The sequence below is a fragment of the Hylobates moloch genome, unplaced genomic scaffold (genome assembly GCF_009828535.3).
Source record: "Hylobates moloch isolate HMO894 unplaced genomic scaffold, HMol_V3 SCAFFOLD_8, whole genome shotgun sequence".
NCBI classification, from domain to species: domain Eukaryota; kingdom Metazoa; phylum Chordata; class Mammalia; order Primates; family Hylobatidae; genus Hylobates; species Hylobates moloch.
In genome coordinates this window covers 72613521-72640065 of record NW_026652283.1, presented here as the reverse complement: position 1 = coordinate 72640065, position 26545 = coordinate 72613521, and the positions used below count along the sequence as shown (strand labels likewise).

Genomic DNA, 26545 nt, shown 5'->3' with positions numbered 1-26545 from the left:
AAGTACATCACATGTACTTTTATTTAATACTAAAAACAGTACCATGAGATAGATAGCACTACTTCCATTTTATACATGGAGAAACCAAATCACACAGTAAGTGATAGAGTAGAACCTGAATCCAGGTCTGCCTGACTCCAGAGGCAGTGCTCTTGGCCATTTTGCATTCTTCCAGGCCACCCATCTTTCATCCCAGACCCTACCTCTTCTTCACTCACCCCTTCATCTCTCTGTGAGGGGGCACATCCGAAGAACTGGTCCTTTTTTGGAGGTCTTTGTATCTCCTGATTCACAGGCCTGAGTGCTAAGTCCTGGTAGAAATCATGAAGTTTGCAGTGAGTCTAGGAAACAGAACAGTATCTCTGGTTCTAGAACTTAAGTTCCATGAACACATAGCCAGGAAAATAACCCAGTCATCTGCAGGGGACAATCAGCCTCCTCCATACTGATGCTGAGGACTGGCCTACAGTGATTGAAAAAGCAATGCTAAAAATAGTGTTCCTCATCCCTCCATTATCACTCCAACTCCTGGTGGAGAGGGGATAATTATACTGGAAGACAGAAACAACACTTTTTTTTTTTTTTTTTGAGACAGAGTCTTGCTCTGTCACCCAGGCTGGAGTGCAGTGGCGCGATCTCAGCTCACTGCAACCTCTGCCTCCCAGGTTCAAGTGATTCTCCTGCCTCAGCCTCCCGAGTAGCTGGGATTACAGGTGCCCGCCACCACACCTGGCTAATTTTTGTATTTTTAGTAGAGACGGGGTTTCACCATGTTGGCCCAGCTGGTCTCGAACTCCTGACCTCGTGATCTGTCCACCTCAGCCTCCCAAAGTGCTGGGATTACAGGTGTGAGCCACCACACCTGGCCGAAACAACGCATTTCTTTTTTTTTTTTTTTTTTTGAGACAGAGTCTTGCTCTGTCACCCAGGCTGGAGTGCAGTGGCACGATCTCGGCTTACAACCTCCATCTCCTGGGTTCAAGTGATTCTCCTGCCTCAGCCTCCCGAATAGCTTATAGGCACCCACCACCATGCCCGGCTAATTTTTGTATTTTCAGTAGAGACGGGGTTTTACCATGTTGGCCAGGCTGGTGTGGAACTCCTGACCTCAGGTGATCCACCTGCCTCGGCCTCCCAAAGTGCTGGGATTACAGGCATGAGCCACCGCACCCAGCCAACAACACATTTCTAAATGGATCATTAAAGCTATTATGACCTGCCATGACGGCAGCTTCATGGGAATCAGGAAGGGCCATGTATTGGCCCCACCATCAAAAAATACAGTGTCATGGACACTGATGCTTCTTCCAGTTTCTCAGCCACATATTGTCCACCAAGACATTTCTGTTTTCAAACCTAGGAAGAGGAAATCTGAAGCCCACTACCACTGGAAGAACGTCCCTGACCACAAAGACTAGACTTGGCATTTGGGCGCCATTCTACTGACAGGACTCTTGTTTTGGGGTATCCAGATTTATATAATCTGTTAGAAACCCTAAAGCCCAAGTGGATCCTCTTCAAGCACCCTCTATTTTATTCATCAAGCCTTCCTGTAGAACAACACTGTTACACTGTTGCTAAAATGTTGCTATGACAACTCCAAATCAACTAAGCCTGAGCAAGAAGGGGTTAAAAAAAAAAAAAAAAAACAGGGTTCTGAAGAAGAGACAAAGGGGGAAGAATCCACCTACAAGCTCTGCCTTAGGACCCTGACACCCAGCCAGAGGGCAGGAAAAACAAAGAGCTGGGCAGACATGCCTCCAGAAAGAAACAGTTACACAGTACAAAGCAATAAGATAATCCCAACACAAAAGGAGCAAGATTTTTAGAAATTCTCTACCCATAAGGTCCTCCAAACCTTTCCTATCCGAGTAAAATTTTCAGTGGATAAGCCTCGGAAAGACCGCGTCCGAGGAAAATGTTGAAAAAGGAACTGAAAGTGAAACCGTCCGGAGGAAGTAACGCTGCAAGGAGATCCCGGTCGATTAGGGGAAGTAGCACTAGTGTTTTGGGACCACCTACATTTCCATCTTCAAACCTGAAGAGGAAATGCCCTGCGAAGCTTGCCGCGCTGACTGCAGAGGAAGGCAATGAAATAGAGGGCCCGGCACAGGAGGCATCTCTATTGGCCACAGCTGTCAGCCGGGGCAGTCTCTGAGGCCACCCAGCAACGGGGTCAGGGTACTTATTCAAATCTTAGTTGGACATCCGGAAGCATTTCCTAGGCATTAGGGATCGGTGACACGGAAACGGGGATGGGACGTTGTGGTGTGCACGCTCAGGCCAGAAGGGCCCAGTAAGAGAGCCCTTGCTAAGTCTGGACACAAAGGGAAGAAAAATCAACTCCCGAAAGAAGTCAGGCGCCTAGACCTTGCCTTAGAATGAGGCGTCTCCCTGCAGGCTCACCAACCATTAGGCGCTTACGGAGCTGAGAGCCCGCCAGGCGCGAGCCCGGGAGCCTGCGCCGTGACCCCACAGCCCCGCAGTCTAGCCCCGCGCCCCAGCTGCTCCGCGGAGGAGGCAGGAAAGGGCCTCGGGGACTAGGGAGCTCAAGCGCCCGGTGCCGGCGGCTGCGGCGCGCAGTGGGACAGCGCAGGAGGGCTGGGACGCTCGCGCTCTGGTGAAGGGAGAGAGTTTGGCCCACAAAGCAGGGTAGGAGATAAAGAACCAGCACAGCCCCCTCCCCCAAAACAAAGACTTCCTCCCCAGCAGCGTTCTCTAACCTGAAAAACGGAAACAAAATCAAAGCTGCCCTGCCTTGCCAGTCCACCCAGTTTCCAGACTTCTGCCCGGTCCTACACTCACCGGCCAAGGCCGTCTCAGCTGCCGATTTTCTCCAACTGTGTTCTCCCTCTCCCGACCTAGGTAATCTCCATAGACAGCTGCTCATGCGCACTTCCAGTCCGCGGCCATGTTGGTGAGGGGCGGAAGTATCGCCCTCGCCCCGCCCATAAACTCAAACTGAGAGCGGCCCCACTTCCGCCCACTCCATCTTGATGAGAGCTGATGTTTGTGGGTTATCTGTGAAGCCGGAAAGAAGCCGTGTCCTGGAGAATGTAGCTGAAGGCCTGGCCACTTCCGACAAGAACGGGAAAGAGACGACTAACTTGTACTAATATCTTAGTGCTTGGCAGGGCATTTTTTCATTCCAGGAAAAAAGAGAATCCAGCTGAGATCAAGGGAAGGGACGTCCGACGGAGGCGCCATCTTTAACAAGGGCTATTTGGGAGGCCATCTTGGCTCAGGGCGTCTTTTTGAAAGGTTACCTGCTAGAGATTACGACCTATCAGGGCATGCATAGAATTGGGTATGTTCCTTGTTATTCGCGTCAGCAGTCACTCACCCAAAGACCCCAAAGCTTCTAGTGTTCTAAAGGCTCAAACCTTCTGTGACAGGAATCTTGATTCCCATTCTTCTCAATCAAGACCTACCCTGAATGGATTTGGAGTAGTGTGGTATAATGGGAAGAATTCAAGCTTGGGGGCCAGGCAGATCCAGGTTTCAAACCCATCTCTGCCACTTCTTACCTCTGAGACCTTCGGCAAACATTTTGACTTAATTGAGCCTTAGTTTCCTCATCTATAAACTGGAGATACTAGCACCAACCTTCCAGAATTATGTGGATTAAATAAAATCATGGACATAGATTTTATGAGCACAGGATACTTAGTCCAGTTCCTGGCACATAATGAGCATTATGTAAATATAAGTTTCTCTTCCTTATTTCCTGACCACCATGAACCTAGCTCTAGTTTCTAGCCACTAGTCTCCATGACAACAACTGAGGAACAGCACCCAAACGACAAGAAGAAAAAGAATGTTTTGCCAAATATGTGAAGATATAATACCTATCACCAAAGACTTTAATAAGAATAATGAAAATCCACACTATGTGTTAAAATACAGCTTTTATTCTGAGACATTGACCTTCACTAGAGTGGGACCTATGGCCCCAGCCTGGCTGGAAAAACAGTCCCAGGGCCTGAGTGACACCATTTCCCTCTCCTGAAATAGGAAGACGTTATTCTAAAGGAAAAAGGAGAGCCCAGAGAGATCTGTACAGGACCTCTCTTGCACATGGTGACTGGAGGCAGAGGGTGGGGAGCTGGAGAGGAGTCTAGTCCCTCCAACAAATACTGAGGGCTTCAAAGAGCTCTTCCTGGACGTTTCTCTTAATCTGGATTTAAAAGGGACAGGAGATATCTAAGGGTCCAAGAACAGAACAGGAATGGGCAACTCTAGAAGTGTTTGTGTGTGGAAGGCCCTAACCTGGTCCTGTCCTCCCTGTCTCTACCTTTGGCTTTCATGAAGAGAGATTCACAGCTCAGAGGAAGGAAGGAATTTCTCCAGTCTTCACTTTAACAAACTGTTTTAAGTTTTCTGCCTACTTTGTGCTCCCTTTGGCCAATGACCCACTCCCTGGGAACAAGATCTTGTTGACTTTCTTGGGAATCTCCTAAGAGATAAGTGCGTTGTGTCTGAGACAAGTTCAGGTAAACCAACCAAGGCAGTGCCTCCCGCAGTCAAAGAGAGAAGCTGGAGGGCCAAAGCCTATAGAGTTGGGCACTACAGCTGCTCATGCTGCAGAAGAGACAGCTAGTCAGGAACCCTGAAGATTCAAGATAACTTACTGGTCCCCTTTGCCCAGGGCTGTGGTCCTAATCACAGTCCCTCACCTTTCCCAGGGTTAGCCTGCGTTTCAAATGCATACGATCTGCGCTGAGAGGACAACAGGGGGTCAGGAACCTGGGGTTCTCTAGGGGGCAGACTAAGACGACTCCGGGATCCAGACCCTTCTGCACCTTCAGATGGGAGCTCCAGGCAGCTAAGGGGCCGAGGAGAATGGGCAGAGATCATGCTACAAGGGGAGGTTCTGGGGATGAGGCAGTAATCCCCACCCTCAGTACAGGTCTGGGTTCGCCGAACTCCTTGAGCCTCAGTCCTTTGGCGGTCCCGGGCTAGGGCCACAGCAGCATCAAAGGAAAGACTACCCCCATTCCTCCAAGAGGATCGAGAAGCTCGGGACCCCCAAGCCCTTTCTCCAGGAGTCCCATCAAGCCGGCCAGGCCTCGGGCTTGGATTTGCAGGTGCCACATGAATCTTGCTACACATTGCACTGGGCATCTTGGCAAACTGTGGCTTGGGGGGCACCACAGGCACAGAGCGGACCTGTTGGACCTGAACCAGAGTGGAAGCTAGACGCATGCCCACGCCACCCAAGCCAAGGGAACAGGGGCATAGACAGCCGTCTGGACTGGGCTGCCCCTCAGGCTCCATCTCCTCTGGCTGGGGTGGCTGTGGGGCTACCTCTTCCATCTCAGAAGAGTGAGGATTGCCCTCTTTGGCACAGTCAACCTCCAGGGACTCTACACCTGAACCTTCAGAGAGGTCCTCTTCTAAATAGTCCCCTCCAGCCCTCTGGTCTCCCTCAGCCTCTCCATCCCCACTCTCCCGTTCCTTGCTGACCTCCCCTGCTCCTCCTTCAGTTGCTGCTTCTGGGCTTCTGCTGTCTTCACCATCTCCTTGGTCTTTTCTTGCTTCATGGTACCCCTTCTCCTTCTGTCCTTTGTCCTCATCCTCTCTGACTCCCTCGGCCTCTTGTTTGTGTACAACTTCCCATTTCTCCTCAGCAACTTGATCTTCCTGGGCCCCTTGCTCTAGGTCCCTTCCAGCTTCTACCTGGGCTTCCTCTCTTTGTTCGGCCTCTTCTCTCTCAATTTCTTTTTCCTTCTCGTCTGTATACTCCTCTCCTCCTGGTTCCTCCACACCTTTAGCCTCCATACTGTCAGCCTTCTTCTGACCTTTGGACTTCTCTTCCTTGGCCTCTGTCTCTTCCCTACTCCCTTCTCTCAATCTGACTTTTGTCTCTTGGCTTCCCCCAGCCTCCCCTCTATCCTCACTGGCCTTTCCAGCCTCCACCTTAGTCTCTGGACTTCCCTCTGCCACTTCCCTGATGTCTAGCCTGCCTCCAGGCTCAGCCTGCTTGTCCTTGCCAACTTCCCAGCATGCCTGCTCTTCCCCAGCCTGTCCCAGAGCCTGCCTTCCACATCCTGCTGCCTCTCCCTCCAGACTCCCTGAACTCTCCCAGATTGGGGGTTTAGGTCCCAGAAGGGGACTTAGGTCATCATAGGCACTCAGGAAAAGTTCCTCCCCATTTTCCTCCTCAACTTCAGGCCTGGGGCCAGCAGAGTCCAGGGAACAGCAGCTGGGGGCCAAGACAAACTGTGCCTCATCCAGAGACAGGTCATCCAGGGGTGGCTCCACAGAGAACTCCTCCACCTGTAGGCACAGCATTGTGACTCAGGACCAGGAGGCCGTGTCCACCCTTGACTCCACACCACCCCCAAACCCAACACGGCTCTCCTTACCTGAGGCCCAACTCCCAGGAGCTCCTCCGGGTAGCCCATCCCAGGGTCGTCCTCCCCAGGGGAGAAGGCTGCTCCTGCTGCTTCTGCCTGGGCCACCTCCCCATCCTCTGCCCCCACCCACTCAGGTTCTGAGCTGCTTGAGTCCTCTAGGAAGGAGAAGGAGTCCTGCACCTCCTGGGACAGGGAGTCCTCCAGGGCAGGAGCCAAGTCGTCTGGGCCTGAGTCTGCCAGGGGACTTGAGGCTGGACTTGCTTCCAACTTTTCATCTGTTGGAGGAGAAGTAGTCCCAGGAATACAAAGGTCAAGCCCTGACTCTTTTCAGTGTGAGTCCTCCTAGCATTGTTATAGCAGGGGCCCAGCACTCCCAGCATTGCTACTCTGCATGACTGATCCTTTCAGACCAGTGTCCCTAGTTATTGGCTTGCTACCTTAATTGAGACCCTACCAGGTGCCAAGCACTGTGCTATACGTTTTACAATGCATTGTCACTTTTTCCTCCAAACTATTATGTGAGGTATTGTCCTCATTTTACATATGAGGAAACTGAGGCTCAGAGAGATTAAGCAATTTGTCTAAGGTCATGTAATCAATAAGCAGTACAGCCAAAACTTGAACCCAAGTTTGCTTTATAGCCCATGTTCTTACCCACTATCCTATCCTGCCTCAGGACTTCTCATGAGTGACACTTCAGGAACTGCAGTCAGAGCAAGGATCAGATCCTAGCTCTGCTACTTCTACCTAAATCAATTGCAAATTGATTAACCTAAGTCTCAGTTTCCACTGCTGTAACATAAAGCTAACAATACCTATGTCATAAGATTATAAGAAAATGAAACAAGCTAATTCCTGCAATCACAGCACTTGGACCTTTTTTTTTTTTTTTTTTTTGAGACAGAGTCTTACTATGTCTCCCAGGCTGGAGTGCAGTGGCGCAATCTCAGCTCACTGCAACCTCCACCTCCTGGGTTCAACCAATTCTCCTGCCTCAGCCTCCTGAGTCTCTGGGATTACAGGCATGCTTCACCACGCACGCCTGGCTAATTTTTTTTGTATTTGTTTAGTAGGGACCGGGTTTCACCATGTTGACCAGGCTGGTCTCGAACTCCTGACCTCCAGTGATCCACCCTCCCCAGCCTCCCAAAGTGTTGGAATTGCAGGTGTGGGCCACCATGCGCAGCCTAGCACTCGGTACTTAATAAACTCTTTTTTTTTTTTTTTTTTTTAATTTGAGACAGAGTTTTGCTCTTGTCGCCCAGGCTGGAGTGCAGTGGCGTGATCTCGGCTCACTGCAGCCTCTGCCTCCTGGGTTCAAGCGATTCTCCTGCCTCAGCCTCCCAAGGAGCTGGGACCACAGGCACCTGTCACCACACCTGGCCAATTTTTTGTATTTTTAGTAGAGATGGGGTTTCCCCATGTTGGGCAGGCTGGTCTTGAACTCCTGACCTCAGGTGATCCGCCCGCCTAGGCCTCCCAAAGTGCTGGGATTATAGGCATGAGCCACAGCGCCCGGCCGGTACTTAATAAACTCTTGATAAATGTTAGCTGATAGTATTGATGTTACTATTATTATTACCCATCCATCTATTATATATTCCCACATTTGTCCTTAGTAATCCCTGCTGTATGTTTCTGACACAGGCCCCTATTCTTGGGTACATCAATGTTCTGAAGGCTGCTAGAGATCTCCTCTCCATAGATTTCACATAGCCTCATAATATTTTTTTTTTTTTTTTTTTTTTTGAGACGGAGTCTTGCTCTGTCACCCAGGCTGGAGTGCAGTGGCACAATCTTGGCTCACTGCAAGCACCGCCTCCCAGGTTCACGCCATTCTCCTGCCTTAGCCTCTCCAAGTAGCTGGGACTACAGGCGCCTGCCACCACGCCCGGCTAATTTTTTGTATTTTTTTTTTTTTAGTAGAGACGGGGTTTCACTGTGGTCTCGATCTCCTGACCTCGTGATCCGCCCGCCTCGGCCTCCCAAAGTGCTGGGATTACAAGCGTGAGCCACCACACCCGGCCCAACATAGCCTCATAATATTACTGGATTTCCTTAATCGTGAATCTAGGGAGGCAGCTGAAGGTAACCATCCCAAAGCCCAAGGGCTGAGGCCTCTGCCCTTCCTAGGGTGGATCTTCCAGCATCAGAGCTTCAGCCTAGAGTTCTAGTCCCCTTTCCCAGTCTTGGTCAATCAATGGGTCCTCACCTGGGGGGCCAGGGCCAAGGCCAGGGCCAGGGCCAGGGCCAGAGGCAGGGCTTGGCCGGTGCTGTAGAGCAGGGCATTCAAGGCCACGGGTGAGTCTGGCCAAGGAAACGTTAGAGATGATGTTCGGGGGCACATTGAGGATAGAGGTGATGTGTAGCGGGAGGTTGACATTGTAGGGGTCTGAGATGTGGACACCAGCACAGCGCTCTGCACGGCTGCTGCCCCCAGCCCGGATGGCTGACCGCCCAGCTCGTGGTGTGCCTGGTTCAGAGTTTGTGCCACCCAATGCTTCTGCCTCAGGCTCCTGTTCACCCTCTGCTGCCTCTATAGAATCGTTCTCCAAGCTCTCAGGCAGCAATGGGCTTGGCCGGGGGCTACTGGGCCCCACCAGCCCCTCTGGCTCTGTGGAGGAAAAAGAGGGCCAGGTAGGCAATGGCCTAAGCTCCAAGGGGCCTAGACATCTCAAGAAGGCTCTGGAGAATGCTCTCTGCTTTCTCAGGCCTGAAAGCAACGACAGCCTGGAAGGCACTAGGCCCAGCTTCTTTTGATCACTACTGCAAACTTTTCACCCAGCCAGTAGGTCAAAGATCACCTCACCTTCACATACCTAGGGAACTCCCTTCCTTCCCTGCAGATACAGTCACTGGCAGTCACTGGTCGTCGTCACCACCACCACCACCACCACCACCACCACGCCCATGCTGTCCCTTCCCATATGAACACTCATCAACAAACTCATAGATTAGACAATGAGCTCACCGTAGCATTCAGCTATGTTTACAATGTGGCTGGTATATAATAGGCACTCATTAAATATTTTTTGAAATTATTGAACACAGTTAGCTGCACGTACACATGCACACACAAGCCCATGCTGGTCACATAGCACACACACATACACATGCAGAAATGCACCCCTATACTCACCATCACTGGCCCCAGCTGCAGCACTCAGTGAGTCCATGCTTTTGGCTGGCCTCAGTGTCCCCTTGTTGGATTTATCCTCTGTAAGACAGGGATGTGAGTAGAGCCAGGGCCTTTTGCACTCTCAGCAGAGCTCCCCCCATCTCCCCAGACTTACCCCTGTCCTCAGCCCCCCGTGGAAGTTTACGCTTAGTCTCATGGCCAGAGCGACCTAAATTGAAGATAGACCTCCACTTCCTGACCTTCAAAGACCCCTTCCTCCTACAAAGAATGGAGGGGCATAATTGGAGGTTGGAACATGATGGTCAGTGCAGGGGAGGAAGGCCCAGGAAGGAGGCCTTACTTGTGCTCTGCAATCTCAATGATAGTATGGTAGGGCCGCATCTGTGGGGGTCCATCGCCAGCCTGCAGGATGCTAGGCAGGTGATAAGGCAGGGGCCTGGGCATAAGGTCCTCGGGGCTGCCTGATGCCCGGGTCCCTGGAAGCGATCGCCATCCACTCTCCACCTCACCACCTGGGAAAAGGAAAGGAATTGGCCAGCCAGGAACAGAGCCAAGAGAGGGACCTCAGGCACCCAATCCTTCATCACCCCTCGCCAACTACCAGGTTAGGGATACATTCAGAAGCCTCTAAAGACAGTGCCTCCATGTCCATCACCTCAAAAGAGTGCCCTCATGGACAAAGAGGGCTGGGAGATCCCAGGACGTTGGCCTGGTGGGCTGGGGGTGGGTATGAGCCATCACTAGCCTTGGGAGCCAGGATGGTGACTCAGAGATCAAGCCATGCCCTGGGCTGACAGCAGAAGAGGTCTTCTCAAGTCCTGACTGCACAATTATCTCCCCAGCGTTTTCTCCATGTAGCCACTACCAACATCCCTGTATGAGACTCAGCTGAACTAGGTGATCTTCAAGGCTCTCTGTAACTGACTTGACTCCCCAAACAGTGGGATATGTGGAGGGCAGGAAGGACACTGACCAGAGAGGGCAGCACCCCCAAAGAGCTGGTCCACGTGTGTGAGGATGAACTCCACGACGATGGATTGTACTCGCACCTCCATGAAGGCTGCTGTCCCATTGAAGCCTGAGGCCTCTATGTCCTTAGACCTGTGGAGATGTGGAGTTATTCTCCCCCTCAGCCCCACCAAACTTCCTAATCCAGATTCTCCCTGAAAATACCTTATTCTCTCTCTCGAATGACCTTAACCCCATCTCTACCTCTTAAATTATATGCATAATTCTTCCAATTCTCAGATGCCACTTGAAGACTTCCAGGAAGGAAGCCTTCTTGGACACCCTCCTCAGGATTAATCTCTATTTCCTTTGCACACCAGGGTGTCTAGTTTATAATGATTTTATAATGAATTACAGGACTTCTCATAGTCTATCTTGGACCACAGTGAGTGATATGCACAGTGAGTGCAGCCAACAGACTGCAAGACGTTTTGCTCAACAAACATTTGGCATGAGGCCGGGCACAGTGGCTCACACCTGTAATCCTAGCACTTGCACAGGGAGGAGGTGGGTGGATCACCTGAGGTCAGGAGTTCAAGATCAGCCTGACCAGCATGGTGAAACCCCTTCTCTCTACTAAAAATACAAAAATTAGCCAGGCATGGTGGCTCATGCCTGTAATCCCAGCTACTCAGGAGGCTGAGGCACGAGAATCACTTGAACCCAGGAAGCGGAGTTTGCAGTGAGTTGAGATCACGCTGCTGCTCTCCAGCCTGGGTGACAGAGCAAGACTGTGTCTCAAAAACAAACAAAAAAATTGACATGGAACTATTATGTTCCAGTCCCTGAGCTCAGTGACACACTGTAGGAAAACACAAAAGTCCTGCCTTTTAGGGACTTTATTTGATCGCAGAGAAGGGACTAAAATGGATGGGGCCCATCCAACCCAACATGATCTTGAAACTTCTTTTCTCACTGGGCTTCGTGAGCCCCTCACCCTTCTCCAGTGTACCCACACAGTCACACCTCATCCTGGGAGCAGCCTCCCAGAGGCCAGTGTCTCACAGGATCCCCATACACTGCTCACACAGGCACCTACCTCAGCAGGTTGGGAGCCCACACGATGGCCAGGTTGCGAGCATGCATGTTGGTCTGGGCACTGAATGAGGCCATGTGCACCAAGTGCCTCATGAGGAACTCCAGGGTCCTGCAGAAAGCGGGGACAGGGATCACACAGGGAATGCCCAGGGCAGGCATTAGGGCTGGGACCTGGGAGCCAGTAGGACCCAGTTAAGGCTCCAGGCAGCGAGTGAATGAGTTGTCTCAGGTTGCTGGGCAGATATGGAGTGCCACATACCTGTAGTTTGGGACAGGGAGTTCTCGAAGCACCTCTAGGATCTTGACCAAGCGCTCAGGTTCCAATTGCACTCCTACAGCCTCCTGATTGAGAAGAGCGCAAGAATCAGAAATCAGTGACCCAGCAATGCCCCTGCTTACTCCCCAGAGCTCCTAACCAAGTTCTCAGGAACAATGTGCACTGGACTCTGTTGCTACCCCATCCTACATCATCTGTGGTGCACTGACTTGGTAGAGAGAGCTCAGAATTTGGGGTCCACGAAGATGGCAGCTGAATTTTGGTTATGCCACTTAATAGCTTTTGTGAACTTGGCAACTCGCTGCCTTACCGTCCATCCGTAGAGCTCTGGTACTGGGATACTTCCGTGGTGCCACCCTGTGGGTGCCCCAGGGACCACAGAGTTGTTTCAGTGTGTCCAGGAGAGCTGTCCCCCACCCCACCCTAGTCGGTGTGGACTGAGCAGTGTGCTGCTAGGATTTAGGGTCTCTCAGTGCTGTTGTACTCAATAAAGTGCAACTTATTTTTAAAGTGTTACTCAATTCAAAATAGCATATTTTTCAGTGTTTTCGCATTTAAAAGATGTTCAGGCTGGGCACAGTGGCTACACCTGTAACCCCAGCACTTTGGAAGCTGAGTTGGGAGGATTTCTTAAGCTTAGGAGCTTGAGACCAGCCTGGGCAACACAGCAAGACCTTGTCTCTACTAAAGATTTAAAAAATCAGCCAGGCATGTTGGTGCACGCCTGTAGTCCCATCTACTCAGGAGGCTGAGGTAGGAGGATCACTTGAGCCTGGGAGATTGAGGTTGCAGTGAGCTGTGATCACACCACTGCACTCCAGCCTGGGTGACCAAAGGAGATCCTGTCTCAAAAAACAAAAAACAGGCTGGGCGCAGGGGCTCATGCCTGTAATCCCAACAGTTTGGGAGGCTGAGGTGGGCGAATCACTTGATGTCAGGGATTCAAGACCAGCCTGACCGACATGGTGAAACCCTGTCTCTACCAAAAATACAAAAAATTAGCCAGGCATTGTGGTGGGCTCTCCAGCTACTCAGGAGGCTGAGGCAGGAGAATCACTTGAACCTGGGAGGCGGAGGTTGCAGTGAGCCGAGATTGCACCACTATAGTCCAGCCTGGGCAACAGAGTGAGATTCCATCTTAAAATATAAAAACAAAATAAAGAAAAGAAAAGAAAAGAAATAAAATAAAATAAAATAATCCAAAGATGTTCAACGCATAATTAGAGTGAATGGAGAGGCATCCTTGAAAAAAATTTCACTTCTAAAAAGTATTCTCATTCTCTTAACTGTAGGGAAGCTCTGCTCTACGCGCTTTCCAAGGCCCTTCCAGCTACAACAATCTGACCTCTACCTCCCCAAGTCTCACCGCTGTGCTGCGTGCAATCTGCAGGCCTTAGGAGAAAGAAGGACATAGCAGAGGGAGAGTGAAGAGAAAAGGGATGGGGGAGGACAAAGGTAGTAGGGGCTAGGAGATTTGGGGAGAAGGGGTCTTTTCCCCAGTAAGTTTTTCTGTGGTCTCTGTCATTCAGGATCGCTTGGACTCTGGCTGGTATGTGGCACACCTGGGATGTCAAAACCAGACTGTCCACCCCTGAGCCCTGTCTTCCACCCCTCCGCCTCTCAACTCACGGCAAACTTGTCATAGAGCCGGTAAGTGAGCAGGGGATCCGGCAGTTCTCTGAAATAGGCCTTGCACAGGGAGGAGACGCAGTGAATGTCTTGGAGGTAAACATCCCGACGCAGGTCTGGCTTCCGCTCTGACTCAAATTCCTGCCTGGGGAGGCGCAATGTGGTCAGGAGTGGTAGGGGTTGGGGTGATGTGGGAAGAGGTGGGTCCCTATAGAGATGGGTCCCGGCATGGTCATGGGTCAACATGTGTGGGACTTGGAAGGAGAATGTTGGGACACATACACATATAAGCCAGTAAGTATAAGGTATTGCATATGTTGACATGTAGATGTGAATGTGAGGATGGGTACATGTACAGGTAAGTGGATCTATGCATGAACAGGGTTATGTTAGAGATGTAGCTGTAGATATGTGTAGCAATACAAGGGTATGTAACAGTCAATAGGATATGGTCCTAAATCTGTGCCACTGGGTACATGTAAAAATGGATGGGTATAACTCTTAGAAAGAAACGCAAGTGTAAATCTTTATGTCCTAGGATTAGGCAACAGTTTCTTAGATATGATACTAAAAGCACAAGCAAACAAAAAAATGGATACATTGAACATCAAAATTAAAAACATTTGTAGCCAAAAGTCACCATTAAAAAAGTGAAGACAACCCACAAAATGGGAGTTATATTTGCAAACAATATATCTGATTGAGGGTCTAGTATTCCAAACATATAAAGAACTCTTATAATTCAATGACTAGAAAGACAAATAAGCTTTTTTTTTTTTTTTTTGAAACAGAGTCTCACTCTGTCGCCCAGACTGGCGTGCAGTGGCACTATCTCTGCTCACTGCAGCCTCTGCCTCCCAGGTTCAAGGGATTCTTCTGCCTCAGCCTCCTGAGCAGCTGGGACTACAGGTGCCCACCACCATGCCCGGCTAAACAAATAAGCCAAATTTTTAAACAGGCAAAGTCAGCACCATAGGAAAGGGGGAAAAATGGGCAAAGGTTTGAATAAACATTGTTATTGCTCCAAAGAAGATATGCAAGTAGACAATAAGCACAGGAAAAGATGTTCAACATCATTACCTATTACAGAAATGCAAATATAGGCCAGGGGAGGTGGCTCATGCCTGTAATCCCCACTACTCAGAAGGCTGAGGTAGGAGGATCACTTGCGCCTAGAAGGGAGAGGCTGCAGTGAGCCATGACCATGCCACTGCACTCTAGCTTGGGTGACAGAGTGAGACCCAGTCTCAAAAAAAGAAAAGAAAAAGAACAAAAGTAACTCAAATATAAATCACGTTGAAATATCAGTTTACATTTACAGGGATGGCTATAATAAAAAAGGTAGGCCGGGTGCAGTGGCTCATGCCTGTAATCCCAACATATTGGAAGGCCGAGCCAGGTGGATCACCTGAGGTCTGGAGTTTGAGACCAGCCTGACCAACATGGTGAAACCCTGTCTCTACTAAAAATACAAAACTGTGGGCTGGGCGTGGTGGCTCACACCTGTAATCTCAGCACTTCAGGAGGCCAAGACAGGCAGATCACCTGAGGTCAAGAGTTCAAGACCAGTCTGACCAACATGGAGAAACCCCGTCTCTACTAAAAATACAAAATTAGCCAGGCATGGTGGCGCTCGCATGTAATCCCAGCTACTCAGGAGGCTGAGGCAGGAGATCGCTTGAACCCGAAAGGTGGAGGTTGTGGTGAGCCGAGATTGCGCCATTTCACTCCAGCCTGGGCAACAAGAGTGAAACTCCATCTCAAAAAAAAAAAAAAACGGGCGTGGTGACATGTGCCTGTAATCCCAGCTACGCGGGAGTCTGAGGCAGGAGAATTGCTTGAACCTAGGAGGCAGAGGCTGCAGTGAGCTGAGATCACGCCACTGCACTACAGCCTGGGCAGCAGAGCAAGACTCCATCCCAAAAAATAAATAAATAAGTAAGTAAATACATAGGCCAGGGAGTGGTGGCTCATGCCTGTAATCCCAACACTTTGAGAGGCTAAGGCAGGCAGATCACTTGAGGTCAGGGGTTCAAGAGAAGCCTGGCTAACATAGTGAAACCCCGTCTCTACTAAAGATACAAAAAAATTAGCTGGGTCTGGTGGTGCATGCCTGTTGTCCCAGCTACTCAGGAGACTGAGGCAGGAGAATCACTTGAACCCAGGAGGCAGAGGCTGCAGTCAGCCAAGATCGCGACACTGCACTCCAGCCTGGGCAACAGAGGGGGACTCCGTCTCAAAAAAAAAAAAATTGAAAAAAAAATATGAAGACCAGCCTGGCCAACATAGTGAAACCCCATTTCTACTAAAAATACAAAAATTAGCCAGGCATGATGGTGTGCATCTGTAGTCCCAGCTACTCAGGAGGCTGAGGCAGGAGAATCACTTGAACCCAGGAGGCAGAGGTTGCAATGAGCCAAGATTGCGCCACTGCACTCCAGCCTGGGCAACAGAGTGAGACTCTATCTCAAAAAAAAAAAAAAAGAAAAAAGAAAAGAAATGTCCTGGAATTAGATTGTGATGATTATTGTACTTCGCCACTATCTGAAGTAAATGTGAATAGTATGTGAATACACTAAAAACAACGGAATTATACATTTTTAAATGGTGAATTTTTTGATATGTAAATTTTATCTAAGTTTTTTGTCTTTTGTTTTGAAACGGAGTCTCACTCTGTCACCCAGGCTAGAGTGCAGTGGTGCAATCTTGACTCACTGTAACCTCTCCTCCTGGGTTGGAGCAATTCTCCTGCCTCAGCCTCCCGAGTAGCTGGGATTACAGGTGTGCGCCACCACACCCAGCTAATTTTTGTATTTTTAGTAGAGATAGGGTTTCACCACATTGGCCAGGCTGGTTTTGAACTCCTGACCTCAGGTGATCCACACACTTCAGCCTCCCAGAATGCTGAGATTACAGGCGTGAGCCACTGCGCCTGGCCTAAGTTTTTTTGTTTTTTTTTTTTTTAAGCCAGGTGTGTGTGTGGGAATGGTGTATGTGAGAGTGGAGTTTGTGTGTGTGTGTGCTAAGTTGGGAGAGGGACCATGGTCTCCACCTTCCCTGAGGAGTTGTTAGAGCACCTCCCTAGGACCTCATCTAGTATCTACTGTGTTTCCTTCTCCCCACTGCCTCTCCCCATCTCTGCTGTCCTCAGCAACTCTTAATGTGACCTTCTGGCTCCCTGGCCTCCTGGTCACAGAGCCCTCCCACTCTGTTTGACTCACCGAAGCTTCTGGATGTTGGAGGAGACCCCTGAGAGGCGGTAGATCCCATCCACCACTCCATACTCCTCCACAAATTCTGCACAGCTCTTTAGCACCTGGGGCACTGGGGACACAGACGGGGCAGAGACACAGAAATCAGAGGATCTGGGTGGTCAGAGACTGCACTGGGTTTGAGAAATGGAATTTCTCAGAGAAGGGAATTTGGGGAGACCACAAGCAAAGCTCATGGAATAAAAACTTGTCAGAAAGATTCTTACAGATCATCAGTTTCAACCTATCAACCCCTCTACAGTATCTCTGCTTAGTGGGTCCTAAAGGTCCTGGGAGCTCACTGCCTCTCCAAACTACCCAATCAGCTCTTTGTTAGAAAGTTCTGCCTTTGTTAAAGTGAAATTTGTCAGGCCGGGTGCAGTGGCTCACCCCTGTAAGCCAGCACCTTGGGAGGCCAAGGAGGGTGAATTGCTTGAGCCCAGGAGTTCAAGACCAGACTGAGTAACATGCTGAAACTCTGTCTCTACAAAAAATACAAACACAAATGGGGTGTGGTGGTGCATGCCTGTAGTTTCAGCTACTCAGGAGGCTGAGATGGGAGGATCACCTGAGCCCAGGAGGCAAGGGCTGCAGGAAGCCGCACTCTGGCCTGCTGGGTGACAGAGTGAGACCCTGTCTTAAAAAAAGAAAGAGAGAGAGAGAGGAGAGAGAGAGAGAAAAAGAAATTTGTCTCTCTTGGGCCAGGTGCGATGTCTCATGCCTGTAATCCCAACACTTTGGGAGGCTTTTGGGTGAATCACCTGAGGTCAGGAGTTTGAGACCAGCCTGACCAACATGGTGAAACCCCATCTCTACTAAAAACTACAAAAACTACCTAGGCATGGTGGCACATGCCTGTAATCCTAGCTACTTGGAAGGCTGAGGCAGGAGAATCACTTGAACCGAGAGGTGGAGGTTTCAGTGAGCTGAGATCACGCCACTGCACTCTAATCTGGGTAACAAGAGCGAAACTCCATCTCAAAAAAAAAAAAAAGAAAAAAAAAGAAAAGAAAGAAACTTGTCTGTAATTACTGGTTATTTTTAAAGGGGCAACAATCTGGTTGGTAGGGGAGGCAGAGTCAAGGGCTTTTTTTTTTTTTTTTTTTTGAGACGGAGTCTCACTCTGTTGCCCAGGCTGGAGTGCAGTGGCACGATCTTTGCTTACTGCAACCTCCGCCTCCCGGGTTCAAGCGATTCTCCTGCCTCAGCCTCTCGAGTTGGAATTACAGACGCCCGCCACTACGTCCAGCTAATTTTTTTGTATTTTTAGTAGAGACGGGGTTTCACCATGTTGGCCAGGCTGGTCTTGAACTCCTGACCTCATATTTCGCCCGCCTGAGCCTCCCAAAGCGCTGGGATTACAGGCGTGAGCCACCGAGCCTGGCCAAGGACTTATCCTAAAAGTGCATTTACTTAACACTCTACATAAGGTGAAGGAACATTAGTTGTCCCAACCCAAATGGAACAGGACTGTTGGGGATTATTTTGAAGCACACCCTCTGGTAAGAAAGCTCATGGCTATTAGTTCTTTGTTGTTGTTAGGTTCTGTTTGTTTGTTTTTTTGTTTTTTTGAGATGGAGTCTCACTCTGTTTCCCAGACTGGAGTGCAGTGGCACAATCTTGGCTCACTGCAACCTCCACCTCCCGGGTTCAAGCAATTTTCCTGCCTCAGCCTCCCAAGTAGCGGAATTACAGACACGCGCCACCACACCCAGCTAATTTTTGTATTTTTAGTAGAGATGGGGTTTCACCATGTTGGCCAGGCTGGTCTCGTACTCCTGACCTCAGGTGAGCCTCCCAAAGTGCTGGGATTGCAGGCCTGAGCCACCACGCCTGACCTGCTTTATATATGTTCTATCATTTAATCTTAAAAATTAGATATTCTGAATGACAGACCTTTGGCAATCAAATACAAGAATATCTGAAAAAAAAAAAAACTTTAAAAATTAGATATTCTAGTCCCCATTTTACAGATAAGAAAACTGAGGGTCAAAGAAGTACCGAGTGCCCAGCAGCACCCAGCTAGAGCCAGGACTCAAATCAAGGGTGCAAAAACCTGTACTATCTTTCCCAACCCTGGGCCCCCTCCTGTTACTAGACTGTAAGCTTTTTAAGGACAAAATCTAAGTGTGATCCATCTTGGTATTCCTTATATTATCTGACATAGTGTCTCATACATGATAGATCCTCAAAAACGGCCAGCCGCGGTGGCTCACGCCTGTAATCCCAGCACTTTGGGAGGCCAAAGCAGGTGGATCATCTGAGGTCAGGAGTTCGAGACCAGCCTGGCCAACATGGTGAAACCCCCTCTCTACTAAAAATACAAAAATTAGCCCAGCGTGGCAGTGCACGCCTATAATTCCAGCTACTTGGGAGGCTGAGGCAGGAGAATTGCTTGAACCCAGGAGGTGGAGGTTGCAGTGAGCCAAGATTGTGCCACTGTACTCCAGCTTTAATGACAGAGCAAGACTCAGTCTTTAAAAACAACAACAAAAAACCATGTATTGAAACCCATCTCCACAAGGTCACGTAGTTATCTTTCCAAAGCACTTCCCTACTTTAGATCCTTTGCCTCGCATACACCCTACTCTGCCCCACGTTAATCCCCATTGCTTACCTTACAAATACAAAATAAAATATAAACTCCCCAACCTGGTATATAAGACCTTTCACAAACCAGGTCCAGACACCATTTCAGCCATAGCTCCAAACAATTCCTTGACAAATCCTATGATGCAGCCCTTTGCTAGTCCATTAACAAGCCTTGGTACCATCACTCATATTATTCCCTTGCCTGGAATTACCCTCCCTCTGACTCTGCCTGGTGAACTTCTATTCATTCCTTAAAACACTTCTTAGGCCAGGTGCAGTAGCTCACACCTGTAATCCCAGCACTTTGGTAGGCTGAGGTGGGCAGATCACTTGAGGTTTAGAGTTTGAGACCAGCCTGGCCAACATGGCAAAACTCCGTCTCTACTAAAAATACACAAATTAGCCTGGTGTGGTGGCATGCGTCTGTAGTCCCAGCTACTTGGGTGGCTGAGGAAGGAGAATTGCTTGAACCTGAGTGGTAGTTGTTGCAGTGAGCTGAGATTGCACCACTGCACTCCAGCCTGGGGGACAGAGTGAGACTCCGTCTCAAAAAAAAAAAAAAAAAACGCACATCTTAAACACAACCTCCAATTCCAAACCTTTTTCTTATATTTATATTATAATTCACTACAGTCTTTGTTCTTTTTTTTTTTTTTTTTTTTGAGACGGAGTTTTGCTCTTGTTACCCAGGCTGGAGTGCAGTGGCACGATCTCGGCTCACCACAACCTCTGCCTCCCAGGTTCAAGCGATTCTCCTGCCTCAGCCTCCCTAGTAGCTGGGATTACAGGTATGTGCCACCATGCCCGGCTAATTTTGTATTTTCTTTTTTTTTGAGACGGAGTCTTGCTCTGTCTCCCAGCCTGGAGTGCAGTGGCGCGATCTCAGCTCACTGCAGGCTCTGCCTCCCAGGTTCACGACATTCTCCTGCCTCAGCCTCCCAAGCAGCTGGGACTATAGGCGCCCGCCACCACGCCCGGCTAATTTTTTGTATTTTTAGTAGAGACGGGGTTTCACTGTGTTAGCCAGGATGGTCTCGATCTCCTGACTTTGTGATCCGCCTGCCTCGGCCTCCCAAATTACTGGGATTACAGGCTTGAGCCACTGCGGCCGGCCCAATTTTGTATTTTTAGTAGAGACGGGGTTTCCCCACGTTGGTCAGGCTGTCTTGAACTCCCAACCACAGGTGATCTGCCCACCTCAGCCTCCCAAAGTGCTGGGATTACAGGCATGAGCCACTGCGCCTGGCCATTCATGTTTGTATTATAGCACTTCTTGCAGTTTGTTATGATTAGTTTATTTTGTATTTATACCTCCTGACATATAATAACATCCTCCCAGCATCTGGCACAATGTTGAAACAGAGCAGGTGCTCAATGAATGTTTGTGAAATGACTCAGTGAATTAATCAATTATGAGAATCAATAACATCCCTTGGAGATTTAACAGAGAATATTGCCAATGACAGAATATTGGGTCCTATTATCTAGGACTCATCAGAGAAATTCGTCTCATATATCAGCGTCAGAAAAAGCTGTGTTTGGCGTGGCAGCTCATGCCTGTAATCCCAACAGTTTGGGAGGTCAAGGCAGGTGGATCACTTGAGGTCAGGAGTTCAAGACCAGCCTGGGTAACATAGCAAGACCTCATCTCTACAAAAAATAAAAAATCAGCAGGGCGTGGTGGCTCACACCTGTAGTCTCAGCTACTCAGGAGGCTAAAGCAGGAGATTGCATGAGCCCAGGAGTTTGAGGCTGCAGTGAGTGATTATGGCACCATTGCACACCAGCCTTGGCAACAGAGTAAGAAAGGAAAGAAAGAAAGAAAGAAGAGGAAGGAGAGGAAGAAGAGGAAGGAGAGGAAGGAGAGAAAAGAAAAGAAAAGAGAGAGGGAGGGAGGGAGGGAAGGAAGAGAAAAGGAAAGGAAGGGAAGGGGAGGGGAGGGAATGGGAGGGAAGGGGAAGGGGAAGGGGAAGGGAAGGGGTGGGAAGGGGAAGGGGAGGGGAGGGGGGGGAGGGGGAAAAAGCTGTCGTTCTCCTAAACCATCTAACTTTTTTTCCTTATGGGCCCATGAGTCTTGCACTTGATTATGTTTATTTATTTATTTATTTTGAGTTGGGGTGCCTTCAAGCAGTTCTGGTGCCTCAGCCTCCTGAGTAGCCAGGACTACAGGTGCACGCCACCATGCCCTGCTAATTTTTGTGTTTTTCAGTAGGGATGGGGTCTCACCATGTTGGCCAGGCTGGTCTCGAACTCCTGACCACAAGTGATCTGCCCGCTTCAGCCTCCCAAAGTGCTGGGATTACAGGCGTAAGCCACCGGGCCTGGCCTCTGTTTACCTCTTTAACCACTAGGAAGCTCAGAGCCCACCTCTAAGAACCATATAGAACCATGTAATATGCATTTTTGGGTGCTATCTTTCTCTTCCTCTTGGTTTTCCTTCAACCCAATTCCTTCAATCATTTATTCTAATTTTTTGTAAAGTTTTAGGTTTTGAAAGTCATTCCAAGCTCTTTGTTGAATAAAGTATGACAGAAATATGGAATGAAGAAAATAATCAATAAATTCATCAACCCCAATCTTTCCTTTTTCTTTTTTCTTTTTTTTTTTTTCTTCAGACAGAGTTTCACTCTTGTTGCCCAGGCTGGAGAGTGCAATGGCACGATCTTGGTTCACTGCAACCTCCGCCTCCCGGATTCAAGAGATTCTCCTGCCTCAGCCTCCCAAGTAGCTGGGATTACAGGCACCGACCATTCTGCCCGGCTAATATTTATATTTCTAGTAGAGACAGAGTTTCTCCATGTTGGTCAGGCTGGTCTCAAACTCCCGACTTCAGGTGATCCGCCCACCTCGGCTTCCCAAAGTGTTGGGATTACAGGCGTGAGCCACTGCACCCAGCCCCTTATTTATTTATTTATTTATTTATTTATTTATTTATTTATTTATTTATTTATCTGAGACAGAGTCTCACTTTGTTGCCCAGGCTGGAGTGCAGTGGTGCAGTCTTGGCTCACTGCAGCCTCAGCCTCACGAGTAACCGGGACTACAGGCGCACACCACCATGCCCAGCTAATTTTTGTATTTTTAGTAGAGATGGAATCTCACCATGTTGGCCAGGCTGGCCTCGAACTCCTGACCTCAAGTGATCCACCCACCTTGGCCTCCCAAAGTGCTGGGATTACAGGCGTGAGCCACCATGCCCAGCCAACCACAATCTTTCAACTCTCCTCATACAACCTGGCTTCCAGACCCTTCATTCTCCTGCACACCACAGCCAGGAGTTGGGTAGGATTAGGGAAGCATCTAGTGTGCAAAATTTAAGGAAGCACTTATTTTCAGGGCCATGCAGATGCCAGCCATGCCCATGCACGGTCTTGAGTACCTCCTTGAGAATGAGGCACCTAGGGGCCTGGCGTGGTGGCTCACGCCTGTAATCCCAGCACTTTGGGAGGCCCAGGCGAGTGGATCACCTGAGCTCAGGAGTTCAAGACTAGCCTGGCCAACATGGCAAAACCCCGTCTCCACTAAAAAGTACAAAAATTAGCCAGGCGTGGTGGTGTGTGCTTGTAGTCCCAGCTACTCGGGAGGCTGAGGCAGGGAGAATTGCTTGAACCCTGGAGGTCGAGGTTGCAGTGAGCCAAGATGGTTGTGCTGCACTCCAGCCTGGGTGACAGAGCAAGACTGCATCTCAAAAAAAAAAAAAAAAAAAAAAAAAAGGCACCTAGGGCAATTTTGCGACACTGAAAGTGAGTGCTTCCTTAAATTTTGCACCCTAGTCATGTCTCTTGCTTCGTCTTAGTCTCAGCCCTACAGTTCACCATCCATCCTTTCAGTACCTACTCCCATTTTCTAGGATCCCACTGACCTCAGGTTCCCAGCATTGAATGCAGAGATAGTGCAGGCCCCACCTTGTTTGAGCTGCTGCTGTACTCTCGGGTGCCTAATGCTAAGCCAACTCTTTTGACTCATAAATAGTCTGCTGTCACCTAAACCACCAGGTTTTTGTCACATGAGCAGCATCCAAACCAGGTCTCCTCTATCCTATCCTTCTCTGCTGATTTTGAACCTCCAGAGTCCTTTAAAGAGGACACTCAAAAGCCTAAGGAGTCACAGCCATAGAAGAACTGGGTCAAGGAGATGGGGGAAGAGACAATAGGGCCACAGAGATGGGGGAGTTAGGGAGATAGAGATCAGAGAGATGAGGTCAGAGATAAAAGCTACAGACAGGATTGGAGGGATGAAGTCAAAGGGATGGAGACATCGAGGAAATGAGGGTAGGGTCAGGGAGGAAGGCCCAAAGCTTAGGGACCTGAGAATTAGAAACCTGAACAATCACTTTGGGAGGCCGAGGCGGGCGGATCACGAGGTCAGGAGATCAAGACCACGGTGAAACCCCGTCTCTACTAAAAATACAAAAAATTAGCTGGGCGTGGTGGTGGGCGCCTGTAGTCCCAGCTACTCGGAGAGGCTGAGGCAGGAGAATGGCTGTGAACCCGGGAGGCGGAGCTAGCAGTGAGCCGAGATTGTGCCACTGCACTCCAGCCTGGGCAACAGAGCGAGACTCCATCTCAAAAAAAAAGAAAAAAAAAGAAACCTGAACAATCGGCCAGGCGTGGTGGCTCACGCCTGTAATCCCAGCACTTTGGGAGGCCAAGGCAGGCGGATCATGAGGTCAGTGTTCGAGACCAGCCTGGCCAACATGGTGAAACCCTGTCTCTACTAAAAATACAAAAATTAGCTGGGTGTGGTGGTGCCTGCCTGTAATCTCGGCTACTCTGGAGGCTGAGGCAGGAGAATTGATTGAACCTGGGAGGCGGAGGTTGCAGTGAGCTAAGATCACACCACTACACTCCAGCCTGGGACAGAGCAAGACTCCGTCTCAAAAAAGAAAGAAAGAAAGAAATCTGAACAATCTATCAAAGATTAGGAAAAGAAACACTTTAGTACATACAGGGCTTAGGGAAGGAAGAGACCCATGTGGGGGCAAAGAGCTGGAGAGAGGGCTGAGATGGAGCAAGGTTGTGAGGATGGGGGAAACCAGCATGATCAGGGAGAATAAATTAACCAAAAACACAGATCTCTCTGCTTTCATTTTTTTGTGGATATTGGATTAAAGAGAGGAATCATCACCAGCCTCTCTCTGTCCCTCCTTCCACTTTCCACCTCTCTGTACCAGGAAGACCTGAGGGATAGGGAAGGAGCCACCACTGCTACTCTGGTGCCCAAGATCAACCCACCTTTGGGTTCAGGTGAGGTTCTGGTCTCCTGCTCTGGGATTCACCTAGGATCAGGATTCAGCAATCAGATGTCTGTCCCCTCTAGAGAGCATTCCCCTTCCCTTCTAGGAATGCAGGAAGAGGCCGGGAGGGTTATAGGAGCAGGGTCTGGGCCGGCTGTGGGTTCAGTGTTTCAAGATAGGGTTGGTTGGTGGACCACAGGAAAGGGCAGTACCAGGAAAGGCTGAACTGAGGGTTTGCATTGAGCTGGGAGGAGAACATCATCCCCAATTAAATCTCATGGTCCTTGGCTAAGAATCATAGCTCTTGAGAGGAGTCCCTTAGAAAGGAGTAAGCCCTGCACTGATAGCTGTGCCACCTCCACTCTGCCTAGTGAGAAGAGGAAGGCTCAAATAAGCTCGCTTCAGCTATTTAACACTCTTCCTTGGGGTCTAGGCTTTCCCTTAACCAAGGGCAATGGGGATAGGGGTCGTCTCACGGGAGGAGAAAAGGGGAAGGAGGTGTCTGGGGACGCAGGGGCGGGGCTAAGAGCAGGAAATGATCTGGGAACCACCATCACCCTCCCTCCACTGCAAGCACCACAGCCCAGAGCAGAGGAGGGGACAAAGAGGAAATGACAGATTGGGGTGGGGTGGAATGGGGTGGAGTGGGGAAAGAATTATGCCCTTCTCTAGGAGGAGCTTGAAGTGCCAAAAACAAGCTGGGCTGGGCGGCCAGGATACCTGGGTTCAATTTCAAATGGAATCAAGAAATGATTTTGAGTGGCTGCTCCATGCCAGGCCCCGTTGTGAAACTGATATTGTCCCTGGTCCTTCTGGCTTCAAAGCCCACTCTAAGGTAACCCAGGGAGGGAGCTGGGTCAGCTCCACAGACAGCTCCACACCCACCCGCCTTTGCACCCTCCACCTCCAGCTTCAAGCCAGGCCTCACGCCCTCTCTTTCATTCCTCCCCATTTCAGCAGCTTCTCCCCTTGCCCCCCACTTTGAACCTGTTTCTCTTTTGCACAGGGAGAACAAGAGAATCACAAAGACTGGGGGCAGAGGGTGTTTCCAGCCCCACATCCTCCCCTGCGGCCCAGCAAGGCTGCAGTGGGAACAGAGCCCATGACCTTGTCCTTGGGTGTTCTCCAGCCAGGAAACCACCCGCCTCAAGGGCCATCTTGAGACCCTTCTGGGGCCATTTCCCTGTCTCCTTTCATTCAGACCTAAGGATAATCATTTCCCCTTCAGCCACTCCTCTCCTGACCCTGTCGCCTCACCCTCCCTCCCTTGTTCCCAGTCACCTGCCCGCTGTTTCATCCACTCCTCCTCGGTTTCCAGTCTCTCCATCCTCCCCCTCACTGCTACCTGGGTGCTCACATTCTCATCCCCTCAGCCACCCCATCCCCAGAAAGTTACACAAGGGAGCCGCCCTGCCTTCTTCACTGAGCCACATTTCCTGCCTTGCCCACTTACAGTTCTCTTGAATGGTGACCCCAGGCCACTGCCCCTTCCCCAGGAGCACCGGAAACTGCTTCTGCCCTTCAGGCTGGATCGGGCTGCGGATGCCCAGTGCCTCCCCACCCACCCTGCAGAAGCTGAGCCAGCCTCCTTACCCTCCTGGCCTGAGTGCTGCAGGTGCTCCTGCAAGTCGCACCCAAAAACCCGCTCCTTCGCGCCGCCCTTCTTCTTTCCTTTCTGCCGAGACTTCATGGCCAGAGCCCCAGGGCACTGGCCTGGTCACCTCTATCCCCCAAGACCTCTGCCCTACCAGTCCCCCATGGGATCCCAGCCAGCTGCTGGGCTTGGCCCTGCCCCAGGGGGGCAGGGCTCCCAATTGGGGGTGGAGGGTGGCCTGGGCAACGGGCAGCAGCTCCTGCCCCTGGGGCCCCGGCCACACGGAAGTGGCTGTTGAAGAGGAAGCTACCAGGACCCTGGCAAGAAATTGTGTCCTGTGTCTCGTGGCCCAGCCTGGCACTCGCCCTCCTTGCCCCGCTCAGCTTTAGGGGGCAGGAAGCAGTGCAGCTCCTTAACCCACT

General features: G+C 50.0%; 2 protein-coding genes and 2 long non-coding RNA genes across 12 annotated transcripts in view; 2 read left to right on the top strand and 2 right to left on the bottom strand.

The window, feature by feature from the left end:
* USF1 (upstream transcription factor 1) overlaps window positions 1-2941 on the bottom strand; it is a 6719-nt gene extending 3778 nt beyond the window's left edge. The window contains exons 1-2 of one of the 4 annotated variants that reach the window (XM_032161231.2): window positions 2806-2941; window positions 219-311 (exon numbers count right to left, since the gene is read on the bottom strand). In XM_032161231.2, the coding sequence (XP_032017122.1) occupies window positions 219-226 (8 nt within the window). In that variant the 5' untranslated portion in view covers window positions 227-311; window positions 2806-2941. Of the gene's footprint in view, window positions 1-218; window positions 342-1075; window positions 1124-1858; window positions 2093-2805 lie in introns of those variants that run through there. The other 3 variants (XM_032161232.2, XM_058443558.1, XM_058443557.1) reach the window with 3 other exon arrangements.
* LOC131384147 (uncharacterized) lies at window positions 2921-3918 on the top strand. The gene is made up of 2 exons (XR_009214714.1): window positions 2921-3307; window positions 3747-3918. It is a non-coding gene; the product is annotated as an uncharacterized LOC131384147 (long non-coding RNA).
* On the bottom strand, window positions 3894-26545 carry ARHGAP30 (Rho GTPase activating protein 30). Of its 5 annotated transcripts, none has more exons than XM_032161226.2 (12): window positions 26123-26545; window positions 16672-16774; window positions 13451-13595; window positions 11804-11886; window positions 11546-11653; window positions 10472-10599; window positions 9839-10010; window positions 9653-9756; window positions 9499-9576; window positions 8572-8973; window positions 6369-6634; window positions 3894-6279 (listed from the first exon to the last, which is right to left on the bottom strand). In XM_032161226.2, exons 1-12 carry the CDS (start codon window positions 26217-26219, stop codon window positions 4663-4665), a joined length of 3303 nt encoding a protein of 1100 aa, XP_032017117.1. In that variant the 5' UTR covers window positions 26220-26545; the 3' UTR covers window positions 3894-4662. The 5 variants fall into 5 exon arrangements, with proteins under 5 accessions (XP_032017117.1, XP_032017121.1, XP_032017118.1 ...); XM_032161227.2 differs by having other exon boundaries at window positions 3923-6279; window positions 6540-6634; XM_032161230.2 differs by lacking the exon at window positions 13451-13595.
* Window positions 5303-26545, top strand: part of LOC131384146 (uncharacterized) — a 48893-nt gene continuing 27650 nt past the window's right edge. For both annotated transcript variants that reach the window (XR_009214713.1, XR_009214712.1), the window contains exons 1-2: window positions 5303-5388; window positions 13351-13471. This is a non-coding gene — a long non-coding RNA (uncharacterized LOC131384146). The remainder of the gene's footprint in view (window positions 5389-13350; window positions 13472-26545) is intronic.

Excerpts from the sequence above, each read along its gene's own strand:
- ARHGAP30 (XM_032161226.2), bottom strand. The coding sequence starts at position 26,219 with ATGAAGTCTCGGCAGAAAGGAAAGAAGAAGGGCGGCGCGAAGGAGCGG. Across the intron at positions 16,775-26,122 it reads GCAGCACTCAGGCCAGGAGG|TGCCCCAGGTGCTAAAGAGC; the intron begins GTAAGGAGGCTG and ends CTGTGTCCCCAG. Across the intron at positions 9,577-9,652 it reads ACGGGGGGCTGAGGACAGGG|AGGATAAATCCAACAAGGGG; the intron begins GTAAGTCTGGGG and ends CCTGTCTTACAG.